Below are 16,822 nucleotides of genomic sequence, written 5' to 3' on the forward strand. Positions count from 1 at the left end.
GGGAAGGAAAGTAAGACGTCCCATGGGATGTGCCTGGAAGTGGTGCCCATATCCTCTTTGCCAGAGCCCAGTCATGCAGTCACACTGCAAGAGGGGCTTGGGACACGTAGTCTAGTGACAAGCCCAAGAGGAAAACAGATTAAGGTTTGGCGTGCACATAGCAGTGTCTGCCTCCTGGGCCAGAGCTGTCTGGACGGATGGAACAATGACCATTGGCTTATGAGAGAGAGTGTCAGCCTTCGTGCCCACGAGGGGTGCTCTCAGGCATTAGCTAGTTAGATCCAAACAGTGTGCGAAGATCTCCACTAATACAACAAACATGTCCCGCGTGTCCACTCTGTGCCGAGCAGTAGGCCAGGTGCGGGGACCTGCAGGAGAACAAAGTTCCTCTTGGAGCTCCGGGTGACCTCTTCAATCACATCTCCTGTGCTGGGTCCAAAGGGGCCAGAGAGCCTGTGGACGGCGTAGGGGAGCCAGGAGGGTTTCATAACAAGGCGGTTTGAGTGCCTCCTGAGGCCGCAGAAGTGCACCCCATATAGTTCAGCCTGGCTCCCACCATCAGCAGGCACTGTCTCTGCAGTGTATTGGGAGAGATGTAATTAGAGGGGGAAAAGGACAACCGATAGCAGATGTTCTGTTTATCTCTCTCCTGGTTGTTTTCATAGGACACTGCTTTCCCACTATGAAGCTTCTGAGGATGTGATTGCCCCAGGACACAGACCTGTCATCTTTGTTGAGTTACTTTCTGGCTGTTGGCAAAGTTAGGGAGCTGGCACTGTGTCTTAGAACACCCTCGGTGGTGCTGAGAGCAGCCTGGGGAGGGGCCCAGAGCCCAGCACGTTTGTTCTTTTCATGATATTGGCCATTCGTGTTAGAAACTGCTGCTATTGATGGTGGGCTGGTGGCCCCACTAAAACTGAAGAGGTGGGCCGAGCCAGGCAGACAGAGCTTTCAGTCGTCAGCCACTGGGCGTCCACTCTCTGCCTGATCTCTAGCTGGTGCTTAGACACTCCTGTCACCGGAGCCCCCTCTCTCGGTTACGCGGGGCCACCGGGGAAGGATCCTGAAACTGTTATGTATGTAGGGCAATGGCAGATTCTCCAGGAGGGTTTTGAAAATGGACATAGAGGACATATTTAATACAGACCAGAAGTTTTAAATCTCTTTCGGGGATTTGGGGGTGGGGGGTGGGGGGGGGACAGAAAATCCTGTTACTGAAAGCAGGACGGTTGCCTGGGTAATATCTAGGACACTCTTCCAAGCTGCAGTCATTAATTTGTTGCACATTTTCTGCTAAGGAAGTGGAGACTACAAAAGGTTAAATTTCTCATATAAGATTAATTCAGCCATCTCTGTGAAATGGTGGAAGCAGAATACCATTAGACCCTCTAATCTCATTTCTCTCATGCTGTCTTGCTTGGAGCCTATCAAATAGTGTCCTGGCAAAGAGTCAGGTCCGTGGATGCTAAACAGCAGAGTCAGTCTCTTCCTGAGCGTGCCAAGGAGGCTGTAATGTAGAAAATGTAGCCACCTTTTAAGGAAGGATGAAAAGGTACAAAATTCACCTTTCTCTGCATGTTAGAGCCCAAACATTTTTGGATATATCAAACATGGAGCTCCCGTGCAGTTCTGTTTTCTACGTTTCAGTAGGAGTTATTTGCATGACCTCTGAGGACAAGACTTGTTAAAGCTGCTTGCATTTGTGAATCTCCGGTGGTTTCAGGAGCACTGCTTGGGGTCCTAAATATACTACCTCGTGGATAAGATATGTATCTTTTGAGTGTGTAACTATACATTCAAGATGTAAATGCAGTAAGAGTTTCACCCGTGCTTTAATTGCTCTTCTCCACAATGCATGTGATTTTTCTTATCTGATTTAAGCCTCCTGGGGGTGGGGGGTGGGAGAGGCATTAGCTACTGTTATATAAAAACTGAATATCCTTGAAGTTAGGTTTTTAGATTTTTCTGTCAGGGCTGCTCTCTTTTTTTCACATTGTCATATTGTCATAAATTAAAGCGGGGCGGGGGGGGGGGGGGGGGGGGAGGGGCCTACCAGGATTTTGAAGTTTTTCCCTCCTATTTCAAGTTTCATTTCTGCCATATAGCATCAAATAATGCTGGTTATTTTTATGTTGAACATTTGGGACAAAGAGTCTCTCTTAAACGAAAGATAATTGCAAGCTTTGTCCCTGGCCTCAAGTTTACTGCAGGGTTTCTCATCCCCTTTGGTTATACAGAAATGAAATTATAAAACCACCAGTCGCCTTGGAAATTTCAATCGATTCCAAATGACTAAATATTTAATTCAATCATTGCCTATACTTGCAGGGATGACTCGGGTGTTTTTCTTTTTACTGAGGGCTCCAGGAAGCTGGGCACTGCAATGGCTGCTGAGGACTGTGTCTGTGGCGAGGAGGCTCCCCTGCAGTGAGGAGCTGGGGCGAGCCTGTTCCATAGCAGCCCTTTTTGCAAATGGTAGTGGATTTTTGCAGAAGGTTTGTGGCCAGATCGCTATGTATAATACTGATGAAGCATTTTTGTTCCAGCTCTGTCTCGGAAGACCTAGGCTGTAGACGTGGGGATTTCAGTAGGAAACATTATGGATCTGTGGAGCTGGTAAGTTTACACTGTCTGTTCAGTGGTAGTACATTGATTTAGATTTAGAGCATCGCCAAGCTCATCAGATCTTTTGTTGTCTATTTACTGTCAGACCATGTGGGTACAGTATAAGGCTTGGACGGGAAGAAATGACTGTTGAAAGGCCATAAAAATCCGATCATCTTTATCTACTTGTTTTTATTGTCACGTACTCTTAATCTGTGTCTCCCAGTCTGTTAAAAATATGTTGTGGCTTGGTATTTTTCTCTGGTGTATAAAATCGGGGTATGTAATTCAATTAAATGATTAATGAATTAAGAGAGGCAGCATTGGGTTTTTGTATTATCTTATTCTTAAAAGTTTACACACCTAGTTTCTGAGGTTTAAATATTATTGAAAGACTTATTCTGATTTTCTGTACCTTTGCTTTCTGGATATGTGATAGGAGTTAGAATATTGATGAGATTTTTTTTTCTTCCTATTAAAAGTATATTTGTTGGGCTAGATAAATGACTTTAATAGATGATAGATATGCGGAATGAAAATATACACATTTTCCTTATGAGAGACATTGGGTTTATGTTATGATTTTTGGAAAGAGTATGCTTTCATTTTAAAAGAGGAATAATAATAATGAAGGCATATTTTAGCCTCAATTTTTTAAAGACAGAATTGTGATTTTGGTCCCCCATGGAAATTTGAACAAATTTTCAGGAAAATGTGCTCATGGAATTCTCTTGATTATTATCTAACACTATTAAAAACATTAAATTTATTATTTCTATTTACAAAAAAATGAGTTGCTTGGATCCATTTGTGTCAAACCCAGTTATCCTCCACTAATATATGCTGATTCTTGCAGGGCTTAAGTAGTAGGAAAAATTATACCAGAGTTGTGTACCAGTAGCATTTTATTTGAACTCCAGCTTATCTTACAGACTTGACTGTATTATCTGGCCCAGGGCTGAGTAGTCTTGAAAATATAAAATAAGTAAAAGGTTTGGTCCTTGTTCTTAAGGAGCTTACTGTCTTGAGCTGGGCAGATAAGATACGTAAAATATCTAAAAAATGAATTTAGTCACATAAAAGACACATTGCTTGACTCAATCAATGCATGTTCTGTGTCAGTCATCGGTGGCACCAGGCCAGCTCAGACCACCGCCTCTCCCGAAGGAGCGCGTGTGTAACTGTAATTCGGGGCGGGAACTGGTAAATATCGGGAGAGGGATACAGATAGGGCACGGTGGGGGTTAAGAGAAGGGAGGGTGTGACCCTTCCTAGCCAGAGATCTCACGGAAGCAGCCTGGAAGGCCTCACACAGGCTGTCTAACGTGGGTTGGTGGTGAAAGAAGATCGACAGTAGATGTTGGCCAACAATGTGATTCTTGGCGGTGCTGTATTCCAAGGGCAGTGAGCAAGTGGCCCTGCCTAGCAGAGAGTATGAGGCAGCAGAGCCGAGTGGTACAGAGCCGGCAGACTTTGAAATCGGGCCGGCTTCGCATACTGGCTCCACCACCCACCGTTGTCTGGGAGCTCCTCTGAACCTCAGTGGTGCCAAAGAACACATGCTCTGAAGTCGTGCCTGTTTCATCATTTCCTAGCTGTATGATCTTGGACTTCTTTTGGCCCCCGCTTTCTCATCTGTGGGGATATCATATTATTATATAAATGGAGATATTAATATTATCTGCCTTATAGAGTTGTCGGGAGGATTGAATGAGATGGCACGCATAAGCACAGTTCCTGGTAGGTAGCCATCTGTGGTGGTATAGATAAAATTTGGCAATAAAAGTAGAACCGTGACTCTCACTCAGGTAAAGACTTTGAACCTGATCCAGTAAGTCATACGGAGCTCTTATAAACAGTGAGAGTGGTGTTTGGGGAGAAAACAAAGTCATGAAAGATGGATTATTTATTCACTTATTTAAATGTTTATTTTTGAGAGAGAGCATGCGTGCTGGTGGGGGAGGGGCAGAGAGAGAGGGAGACAGAGGATCTGAAGCGGGCTCTGTGCTGACAGCAGAGAGCCTGTTATGGGGCTTGAACTCATGAGCCGTGAGATCATGACCTGAGCTGAAGTCAGACACTTAACTGATCTCCCAGACCCCCCAAAGATGACCCTTTGTAGACTTGTGGGAACCACACACTGTCGGGTTGGGGAGGTACTTGAGTGTAGTGGTTCTCAAACTTGAGCAGCCACCTGCGTCACATGGAGGTTTATCACAACGGGCTGCTGGGCCCCATCCCCGGAATTTCCAATCCAGTAGGTCTGGGGTTAACCCAGAACGTGCATTTCTAGCAAGTTCCCAGAGGATGGTGATGTTGCCAGTCCCAGGATCACGCTTGAAGAAACCCTGCCTTGGTGAGCCCTAGACTAGCCATCGTCATCCCCAGCCTGATGAGGCAGCTCACTGGCTAAAATTCTTCCTTCCATTTGTTCAGGTTTTTACTCTGGAGCCATGAGTGTGTGTGTGTGTGTGTGGTTGACTTTTTGAATATTATAAAGTAAATTTTAAATACATTTAAAAATTCCAATAATGGGAATTAGGTGGTTCACTTGGTTAAGCATCGGAGTTGATTTGGGCTCAGGTCATAATCTTGAGGTTTGTGAGTTCAAGCCCCATGTCGGATTCTACACTCACAGCACTGACCCTGCTTAAGGTTTTCTCTGTCCCTCTCTCTGCCCCTCTTTCACTTGCATGCATTCTCTCTCTCTCTCTCTCTCTCTCTCTCTCTCTCTCTCTCTCTCATAATAAATAAATAAGCATTAAAAAAATCCATGTGTCATTCCTCTGCCCTGCAGCCCCTTTTTTCATCTCCTTTGGGTACCTTCCAGTCTTTAGAGCTACTCACCTCATTCCCACATAGTTGTAATCAAATTATATGTATAATTTCACATTTCTCTCTTTTTTTCATTTAGCTATATTTTGTAAATGTCTTTTTTTTTTTTTTAACGTTTATTCATTTTTGAAAGACAGAGCGTGAGTGGAGGAGGGGCAGAGAAAGAGAGACACAGAATCCAAAGCAGGCTACAGGCTCTGAGCTGTCAGCACAGAGCCTTGATGTGGGGCTTGAACCCACAAACTCTGAGATCATGACGCTAGCCGAAGTCGCACGCTCAACCAGCTGAGCCACCCAGGTGTCCTTGTAGATGTCTTCTTGCTATATAGTCTTCAAGTTACCATTTTAATCATGTGGTAGCCCAACATTGCCATAGATTCTCTGGGTGCCAGTTCCCCTCCTTTTGTGCAATTAGGTCGTGTCGACTCTTCCCTTGTCAGAAATGACAGGCACTGGTGATTGGCATGGTTGAGATGAGTGAAATGAGCCAAGTTCCATTTTTGCCCTCTCAGGATCTCTTGAAATTCTGACTCCAGTGTTTTAAGGAAGGAGACATTTGCTGTCCTCTGACCAACAGGCGTGATTAAATTAGTAACCGTTTTGTGGATTCTCTGGTCATGAGAAAATAAGGTTAATTTTTTTTTTTTTTTTTTAACACACTCGGGTTGATGAATGTTGTTGGAAACTCAATAAATCTTGGGCATCCTGAAACTCAAAGTTGGTAAAAGGGTGGCCAGCAGCCTGTAAAATTGAAATTTTTGCATAGACTTCTTTTGACCTTGACCGAATGAGGTAGAAGTCCTTGTGAAGAACCAAGCTTGGCTGTTCACATCGACAGTGAGGATAGGTTTCGGGGCTCAGTTGGCTTGATTTAAATTGGGCGTATACTTGGTGAGCGAGAATGTGGAAGCTCAGACCTTTATGAGAAGGCTCACAGAGGGCTTCTCGGTGCTCACCCGATAACCATTTAGTGGAGGCCTGTCACCCCGCAGCAGGCCCGGTGCTAAGCCCTGAGAGGACGGAAAAGCAGTTTCTCTGCCCTCCTGGAGCTGTGTCTGGCTTTAGGAACCTCTAGCGTTTAGTGCCCAGGCTGCTGCCTCACTGGATCCCAGCTGTTCCCTGCCTTCATCAGGGATTGTTTCCTTGCAAGGAACAAAGGCCCACTCAGTCCAGCTCAAGTCTGAGGCGATTCACGGAAAGCATGTGGGTGGGTCTCACCAAAATGAAGCTCAGCCAGCACAGCTGGGCCTCATGTGACCGGGAAGCCATCAAGCAGCTATTTTCTCGGGTTCTCTCTGGTCTGTGATTTCTCCCCTGCAAATCGGTGCCGTTCTGTCTGCGGCCCAGCTCCCCTGATTGCACAGTCACCTCTCTCCCGTCTGTTTTCCCAGTGGTGATGGTTTGTTTATTTGTTTGTTTGGTTTGCTTTTTTTTTTATTGTGGTCAAATATGCAGTACATAAAATTTAGCATTTTTAAGAGTACACTTCAGGGGGCAGTGAGCATATTCACAATGTTGTGCAGCTATCATCATCACCCACTATCAGAGCATTTTTCATCATCCCTAAGAGTAACTGTACCCATTAGACAACAACGCCATGTTCCCCTCTCTTCCCAGCCCCTGTAACCTCTAGTCTACTTTCTGTCTCTATGAATTTGCCTATTCTAGGGACCTCATGTAAGTGGAGTGCTACTGTCTTTGCCCTTTGTGTCTGGTTTATTTCACTTGGCATGCTTTTTTCAAGGTCCATCCATGTTCTAGCATATATCAGAATTTCTTCCCTTTCATGGATGAATTGTGTCCTCTATAGACACCACATTTGGTTTATCCATTTGTCTAAATGAATGCTTGGGTTGCTTGCACTTTTTTAGCTATGGTGAATAATGTTGCCATGAATGCTGGTGTGCGAGTATTTGTTTGAGTCGCTGTTTTCAAATCTTTTGGGTCTGTTAGCTAGGAGTGGAATTACTGGATCATGTAATAATTCTATTTTTAACTCTTAGAGAATTCCCAAGCTTGTTTCCACAGTGGCCGCGCCATTTTACGTTTCCATCAGTGATGCACGAGGGTTCCACTCTCTCCACATTCTCACCCATATTGGCTCCATTTTGTTTAATAGCCATTCCAATGGATGTAGAGGGGCACCTCCTCATTGTTGTGATTGGCCTTTCGCTCGTGATTAATGATGTTGAGCATCTTTTCATGCGCTTAATGGTCATTTGTATTTCTCCTTTGGAGAAATGGTATTGAAGTTCTTTGCCCTCTTTGCCTGTTTTTTAATGGGGTTGTTTGTTTTGCTGTTGAATTGTTTGTCTTGTACTGAGTTACAGGAGTTCCTAATATATTCTAGATACTAATTCCCTCATCAGGTATATGATCTTCAAATCTTTTTTCTTGTTATCTTGGCTGTTTTCTTACTCTGTTGACAACATTCTTCGATGCATGGAAGTTTTTAATTTTCATGAAGTCCAATCCATCCATTTTTCCTTTTTAAAATGTTTGTTTGTTTATGTAATCTCTACACCCCACATGGGGCTCAAACTCATGCCCCCCGAGATCAAGAGCCATGTGTTCCTCCGACTGAGCCAGCCAGGTGCCCCTCATCTATTTTTTCTTTTCTTGCAGGTGCTTTCAATAGTATATTCAGGAAGTCACTGCCAAATCCAAATGTCATGAGGATTTCACCCTGTGTTTTCTTCTAAGAGCTTGATAGTTTTAGGTTTTACGTTTTTTGTGTTTGATCCATTTTGAATTGTTGTATGTGGTATATGGTGTAAGGTAGGGGTCCAGCTTCATTTGATAGGTTTATGATCTATTTGGAGTTATTTCATGGGTGTTTGGAGTGACACAGGGGTCTGGCTTCATTATTTTGCATGTGGAGATCCATTTTTCCAGCCCCATTTATTGAAAAGACTGTCCTTTTGGGGTGCCTGGGTGGCTCAGTCAGTTGAGCATCCAACTCTTGATTTTGGCTCAGGGCTCATGGTTTGTGAGTTTGAGCCCCACATCAGGCTCCTTACTTGAGTGTGGAGCCTACTTGGGATTCTGTCTGTCTGTCTGTCTGTCTCTCTCTCTCTCTGTGCCCTCCCCCTGCTTGCACACACTTATTCACATGCTCACTCACTGTCAAAATAAATAAACAAAAAAAAAAAAAAAAAAAAAAAAGACTGTCCTTTCCCCCATTGAATGATCTTGGCACCCTTGTCTAAAATCCATTGACCATATATGCAAGGGTTGATTTCTAGGCTTTCTCTTCCATCCTGTTAGTCTCTATGTCTGTCCTCACACCAGAGTGATATTTTAAAATGTTGACAATACAGTGTCTTTTCTTTCCTAAAACCCTTGGCTGCCCATTCAAGACCCTTTACAAAGCCCTACAAGAGCCTGTGTGATCCGGTTCTGCCTTCCTCTTCCACCTTCTCTCATGCCACTCCCTCACTGTGCTTCACACATTTGGCCTTATTTTGGTCTCTAGAATGCTGTGAGTTCTTCCCTGTCCCAGGACCTTTGCACTTAAACTTCCTTCTGCCTGGAATGGGCTTCTCCGGCACTTCTCATGGCTGGTTTCAGCTTAAATGTCACCTTCTCGGGGGTGCCTGGGTGGCTCAGTCAGTTAAGCATCCAACTTTGGCTCAGGTCATGATCTTGGGGTCCGTGTGTTCGAGCCCCATGTAGGGTTATGTGCTGATAGCTCACAGCCTGGGGCCTGCTTTGGAATCTGTGTCTCTCTGCCCCTCTTCCACTCACACTCACGCATGCTCACTCTCTCTCTTAAAAATAAATAAACATTAAAAAAATTTAAATGTCACTTTCTCGGAGAGGCACTCTCCCTAAAGTGGTTCTCTTCTCCATGCTGTTCTCTAACTCAGCATCCTATTTCTTTTCTTAATAGTATTTAACACCCTCCATTTATTTCATGTATTTATTTACTTTCTACTCTGTCATCCACCAGGAATGAGGGTGGGAACCATGTCTGTCTTGCTCATTGTTGTATTTCTAAGACCTGGTACACACTAAATTCTTATTAAATGCTGTTTGTTACTAAATTGACTTCCAGCCCCCTAGTTTCCCCTGGTCTTACAGCCCCAATGCCCACCACCGTCTATTCATCCTTGAGCCCTAATTTCAAATTCCAAGTAGAACAGATTGGTTCCTCTGGTTCAGGTATCTGTCCCTGATTGACACTGTTGTGTTCGGGGAAGTGGCATCATGTGGTATAAAAACGGCTTCTTAAAAAAAAAAAAAAAAGGGGCACTTGGGTGGCGCAGTCGGTTAAGCGTCCGACTTCAGCCAGGTCACGATCTCGCGGTCTGGGAGTTCGAGCCCCGCGTCGGGCTCTGGGCTGATGGCTCAGAGCCTGGAGCCTGTTTCTGATTCTGTGTCTCCCTCTCTCTCTGCCCCTCCCCCGTTCATGCTCTGTCTCTCTCTGTCCCAAAAATAAATAAACGTTGAAAAAAAAAAAAAAGATTAAAAAAAAAAAAAAAGACCTCTTAGACCCATCACCTCAGCACAGTTTGTGGGTGGGGCAGCTTCTCTCTGGAAACGTTATAGACAAAATTCAGTTTCAAACGGCATGACACCCCCCCCCCCGCCGCCAAATGGTTCTCTAACATTCCCTCATCTGGTAGATGATTTACAATCTCAAACTAAAAAACACCTGGTGAGAATTTCTTCTTCTGCCAGTGGACTGTTCTCCCTGGCACTTTTCTCAGTCCCACACACAAGGGTGTAGATTATAAACTTCCTAAAAATAGAAAGCGTGGCTCTTTAGTTACCACTGTCTGCCTAGCACCAAGCAGAGTACTTAACATTCGTTACTTAGTAAGTATTGATTGAATGAATGAATGGTTCAATTTGGTTGAAATTAGAAAGTAGCCTAACCCATCAAATATAAATAAAGGAAAGGAATAATGAGCCTCTTTGGCACCCCCCCCCATATAATTGGACTCATTAGCTTGCAGTGCGTTCCATCTAAAATATATGCCATTTTTCTTCTTGATGAATTGAAAGTCTGGTCTCTCATGGCAGCATTCTCGGCAAAGCATAGCTATTACACCATCGACCATTCTTCACCACTTTATATCAAAATCTGTCAGGAAAAGCAAAGATTGTTTGTAGCTTTTATTGATCTTTTCTTGGCCTTTGACTCAGTGGATAAGAACCTGATGTGTTATGAATGATGAATGGTATGGGCACAATATAGATCTCTCTCCTGCCCAGCCCAGCTGCTGATTTTCATATAACCCTATATCTGGATACTTCTGGGGGTGTCACAGTCTGCAAGGTAATTTCAAAAGGTAGTATTTTTTTTTTTAACGTTTATTTATTTTTGAGACAGAGAGAGACAGAGCATGAACGGGGGAGGGGCAGAGAGAGAGGGAGACACAGAATCTGAAACAGGCTCCAGGCTCTGAGCTGTCAGCACAGAGCCCGACGCGGGGCTCGAACTCATGGACCACGAGATCATGATCTGAGCCGAAGTCAGCCGCTCAACCGACTGAGCCACCCAGGTGCCCCTCAAAGGGTAGTATTTTGTCCATTCCTTTTTAAACTTGGACCTCAATGATGCAAGCCTGTGTTTGGATGAGTTGCACTCTCCCCTGATGCACGGGAAAGACACATAAATGCTTCTCTATGAGGATGGCAGGGTTTTGTTGTTAGGAACTCACAGTGGCCTCCAAGGCTACCTGGTGGGACTTTCTAATCACTATCAAAAGGACAGTTGACTGTGGACTTGCTTGGCATCTGAGGTTTTATCTGTGTGGGGACTCTTGAAGTCCCGATACGTAGCGATTTGTATTTTTGCTCAGACACGAATTTGGATTATATCTGTGGGACTGTTGTACAGAAAGATGATTCTTGGCTAATGAGTGACGTAGCTGCTGGTCCCACGTCCCTGACACAGTGTGGTTTTGTTCTCTGTTCAGGGTTGAGTAGGCTTTTTGTTTTCATAGGCATTTGATAGGAGAAATTACATTCTGTGTGGTATTACCAAATTGAGAGATTATTGAGGGCACCAGCATATTTCCCTCAGGAACACTAAAACATCAAGCCTTCAACATTCTGCAGCTAAAATCACAAGTTGGGCAGATGTTCTCCAAAATTGAACCGGCTTATATCTAAGTCTGCAATAGCAGGTTGACTCCGTTAGGTACCTCCAGGCATGTTTATCTCAGAGCGTTTACCAGTAAGTTAGCACAGCGTAAAAGTGTGGGTGCTTTTTCGGATATTTTTGGTGTCTTGGTGGGTGATTGGTAATGCTGACTTTGAAACTTTTCCAGGCTAAAATCACTGCAACCATTTCCTGTGATGTAGAACCTTGAGACCTTCAACATGTAATTATGTATTATAATGGAGCCAGAAACCTTCTATTGTGATTATTATTTTGTTATTACTATTATTAGTTTCAATATTTATTGAATGTTTACTATGTGCCAGTCACTGAGCTCAATGCTTGGTGCATTTTCCTATTTAACCCTCACAAACAGTTGTAGGAAGTAGGCATTATTTCATTACGCTGCACCTGGTGCATGGTGGGGGGAGACATTTGTGGATATTGAATGGATCCCCATTTAACTGATGATCTCAGAGAGGTCCCACAGGCAGTGAAGCGGTAAAGGTGACATTTCAACCCACATCTGTGTGCCTCCAGGAGCCCCTGGGCCTCATCGCTCAGCCTCCAAGCCACTGTTTATAGGCTGTTTTCTAAAGAAACGAAGTGGATTGTTGGGAGCAGACAATTCTGCCCTTAATCAGCAGCACAGAGTAGCTCCGCTTTAGGTTTTTAGCTCAAACGTATAATTTCAAACTCTCTTCTGGCCAAATCTTAACAGGCTTGATTTTTAAGAAGAATGTTGATAAGGAATTATCCAAAGAGACATCCATGCCATAATAGTTTAAATTTAATTCCTGGATTAATGTCCACCATGAGATAGCTACCAAAACTTGGCCTTGCTGTTCTTGGCCACTCTTAGACTTGCTTCTCTTGATCTGTGCCGTGGCATTATATCTTTAACTTGGCCTGATGGACAGAATGGGAAAAAAGCCCTATGAATCTAGATGGTATGTCTCTTGAAGGATGCTCTTGATTTTTCTGTCTGCCATAAAGTGTCTCTTTTAAAAGGGCCTATGAGAGGGCGCCTGGGTGGCGCAGTCGGTTAAGCGTCCGACTTCAGCCAGGTCACGATCTCAGCCAGGTCACGATCTCACGGTCCGTGAGTTCGAGCCCCGCGTCGGGCTCTGGGCTGATGGCTCAGAGCCTGGAGCCTGTTTCCGATTCTGTGTCTCCCTCTCTCTCTGCCCCTCCCCCCGTTCATGCTGTGTCTCTCTCTGTCCCAAAAAAATAAATAAACGTTGAAAAAAAAAATTAAAAAAAAAAAGGGCCTATGAGAAAAGTTTTGCTCAGGACCAAAAAGTATGATGCTTCTCCTGAGGAGCTGCTCTGTTGTTAATCTTATGGGCACTGGGAGTCCTGTCAATGACTGGGGCTTTTTCTTCTTTGAATTGACCTCCAGGGAGGCTCAGGGCCCTAATTATGGCTTGCCTCTCACCACCTTAAAGGGCTTTATAACGTACATCCTGATCAGATTCTCTTGCTTTCACTTTATTTACCCACACCCAATTCGCCCTTGTTCTGGGCTTGCTCTTATCTAACTCCATCCTTTGAGTAAGATATATCTCAGTAAGCTGCTTTAAATATTTTTAAAAATAGGGGCGCCTGGGTGGCGCAGTCGGTTAAGCGTCCGACTTCAGCCAGGTCACGATCTCGCGGTCTGGGAGTTCGAGCCCCGCGTCGGGCTCTGGGCTGATGGCTCAGAGCCTGGAGCCTGGTTCCGATTCTGTGTCTCCCTCTCTCTCTGCCCCTCCCCCGTTCATGCTCTGTCTCTCTCTGTCCCAAAAATAAATAAACATTGAAAAAAAAAATTTTTTTTTTAAATATTTTTAAAAATAAGGTAGAGCATAAACAAGGCATTTCCCTATCCAGCCCTGAACTGCCTATCTTCTGTCCCCCATTGACGGTAGTCAGGTTTATGGAATGATTCTGACCCTTGTCTCCTCCCCACCCTATTTGTTGATATAGTATGACTTATGACCTACTTTCCAAGATCATGGCACCTGAAGAGAATTAGCACCACCTGACCAGCCTTTCGGTGATCATCTTGGGTAGTTGAGACCCCAAACGATACCAACTCCACTAGCTGAACACACACTGTAATAAGAATACCAAACAAGTCCTCCAGACTTTACCAGGCAGAAATCTTGGAAACAGCCATGACATTCAGCATGAGCATGCTCTCTAGTTTCAAAACTAGAACTAGAGAGGGACACCTGACTGGCTCAGTCATTCTTGATCTCAGGGTCATGAGTTTGAGCCCTACATTGGGTGTGGAGTTCACACACACACACACACACACACACACACACACACACACACACCCCTACCTACCTACCTACCTATCTACCTACCTAGAATTGGAGATACTCCATCCCCAACCTTCTACAGGTCCAGGGATGCTCATGCTTTTCCTTCCTGCTGGCTTCCCATCCCCGTGCTGCCATGTCCTTCCCCACGAGGGGATCTCTCTGCTGCTGTAGCGGGTGTCCTGGGGTCTTGGTTTATTGACGCCTGTGGTCTTCAACTAGTGAGATATAGTACCCTGGCATCCTATAAAAATACTTTCAAATTCTGACCAATATATATTTCAAATATACTGACCAATGTATAAAAGTTTATCTTTTAGATAATCAGAGATACACACTGTTCATAGATTGTTTACTTGGTAAATTCTTCGCAGGAAATCTAGTTTTCTGCCTTGATTGTGGTTTTTCACATACCCAGGAGGCAAATTTCTAACGTGTGTCTTGCTTGGTGCCTGTTGGATAACATCCTTTGCCTCTCACATCTTGCCTGGGCCAGAGTGATCTCTGCCCTGCACCTGTCACGTGCGCCCCCTCAGCATTCAGGAAGACCGGGCTCAGGAGCAGGTCCCATCAGTTGTAGCAAAAGTAAATTTTTAACTTGCTCAAAAGTATATCATGTTATATACCTTCGTATACTGTTGTCATGAAGAGAATATATTTTCATTGTTTTGAAAGTGCTTTTTTTTTTAAGTTTTATTTATTTATTTATTTACTTTGAGAGAGAGAGAGAGCATGAGTGGGAGAGGATCAGAGAGAGAAGAGAGAGTGAGAATCCCAAACAGGCTCCACACCAACAGAGCCCAATATGGGGCTTGAACCGATGAACCGTGAGATTATGACCTGAGCCAAAAGTTGGATGCTCAACGGACCGAGCCACCCACATGCCCCTAAAAGTGCCTTTTTTTTTTTTTCAACGTTTATTTATTTTTGGGACAGAGAGAGACAGAGCATGAACGGGGGAGGGGCAGAGAGAGAGGGAGACACAGAATCGGAACCAGGCTCCAGGCTCTGAGCCATCAGCCCAGAGCCTGACGCGGGGCTCGAACCCACGGACCGCGAGATCGTGACCTGGCTGAAGTCGGACGCTCAACCGACTGCGCCACCCAGGCGCCCCTAAAAGTGCCTTTTAAGAACCTGTACTTAACTTCTGAATTTAGACAGGTCCACCATCAAAACTGGGGGATCAGACAACCACGAACACACACGCACACGTTTGAAAACCACTGTTTTACTTCTCTCAGGGCTGCTAAAGTTGAAAAGGAATTTGGTCTTATTTCCAGAATTTCACATGTGGGCTCTGAATATTAAGAGCTTTTTTTTAGGTCCTTGGAAGGAAGTGTAGCCCGTTTAACTTATTCACTGCCCCCCTGGCAGGCAGTTAGGAGACAGTCTCCCGGGCCTCTAGGACCAAGAGCATCTGAGGTCCCACTGAAGCCTCCTCTCCCTGCCCCTCAGCTGAGGCCCTGGCGTTTCAGCCCCTGCCTGTCTCGGGTCAGGTCGCCGTTTTCTTCAAGTACACATCCATCCCAGAGGTTGGAGCAGCTTTTCACCCTCTTTGCAAGAGAAGGGACAACCCGTGGGCTCTACAATTTGCTTCCCTTGCTTTCCCGACCAGGTGAGTTTAGGGAAAGTCCTGCCCCCAGTCCTGTCATGGCCGACTGACCACAAAGGGCTCCCAGTTTCACGCCCACTGTTACTATTGAGCCACAGCTAATATTCTCGTTTTTATATTGAACTATCTCCCCCACTTAATTAATGCAGTAACTTTGGCTTCCTTTATGTGTAAGAAAAGGATTGTGTGCTTTCTGGGCTTTTTAATCGGTCTACTGCAGTCATCACTGTGGTGCACGGTCTTTTAAAATCATAGTCTCAAACTGCATTTGCTGAAGAGATGAGAAGATTTTTTAATTACTCTGGGAGCACATTTCAGCCTCACTCTGAATTCTCTTTTTTGATCCCTGTGATAGTTCCACTGGTTCCCTTCTGAATCCCTCCTTTGGATGTTTCCCCTTCTTGTCCTTCGCTGAGCCTGCTCTTGCCAAGGTCACCAAGACCTCCTCGCTACTAAATCCGCTCCTCATCTTTATCTTACAGGACCACTCGGCAGTGTGGCCCGTGGTCACCTTCTCCTCCCTCGGGGCCTCCTGTGCCTCTACTCTCTGTCCTCATCTTCCTGCCTTCCCTGCTTCACTTCCTCAGCTTCTCTTCTGCGGGGCCCCCACATTTTGATGCTCCTCAGGGTTCCGTCTCAGACACACAGCTCCCCCACTACATGCTCCTCCCTGGTGATCTCTCCTACCCCGTGGCTTCAGTTACTACCTTCAGACTGGTGACTCGCACATCCCTGTATTCTTCCCAGTTCTCTATCCACAGCGTGTAGAACCATCTGCCCAGATGGCCACTGGATGCCTCTCTTGGGATGGCCTGCAGGCAAGTGAACCTCAACATGCCCCAAACTGAATTCAGGCTGTCCTTCTTCCCTGCCCCCAAGCCCCTGAGTGGACGGTACTGCCTTCTTTTCAGTGGCTAATTCCAGAAACCAAACCCCACATCCAATGTCTTACCAAATCCTATTGGTTTTATGCCCTAGATGGACTTCATGCCTAAATTGTCCTTTATCCACACGGATGTGCACATACCACGCCAGACAGCCTTTTGAGTGGTAGGTAGGTAGATCCACACATACACACACACACCCATGGAAATACACATGTATGTATTTATACTAATTTAAATTCCACACTCACCTGATGCGGTATTACTACCCCCATTTTATAGATGAGATAACTAAAGTTCAGAGATTCATGAATTTGTTCAAGGTCACACAACTATTAAGTTGTAGAGCTTGCCCCGCCCCGCCCCGCCCCACCTCATCCACAGTAGTACAGTAAAACCTTGGATTGAGAGTAACTTGTTCTGTGAGTGTTCCACAAGACGAGCCAACATTTCTAATAAAGTTTAA

At 44.9% G+C, this 16,822-nt stretch overlaps 1 protein-coding gene across 1 annotated transcript in view; it reads left to right on the top strand.

The window, feature by feature from the left end:
- Positions 1–16,822, top strand: part of GARNL3 (GTPase activating Rap/RanGAP domain like 3) — a 149,978-nt gene that overhangs the window by 35,110 nt on the left and 98,046 nt on the right. The window contains exon 3 of the mRNA XM_030293116.1: positions 2,547–2,616. Coding sequence (XP_030148976.1) covers positions 2,547–2,616 — 70 coding nt within the window. The remainder of the gene's footprint in view (positions 1–2,546; positions 2,617–16,822) is intronic.

This window comes from Lynx canadensis, chromosome D4, assembly GCF_007474595.2.
Source record: "Lynx canadensis isolate LIC74 chromosome D4, mLynCan4.pri.v2, whole genome shotgun sequence".
NCBI lineage: Eukaryota > Metazoa > Chordata > Mammalia > Carnivora > Felidae > Lynx > Lynx canadensis.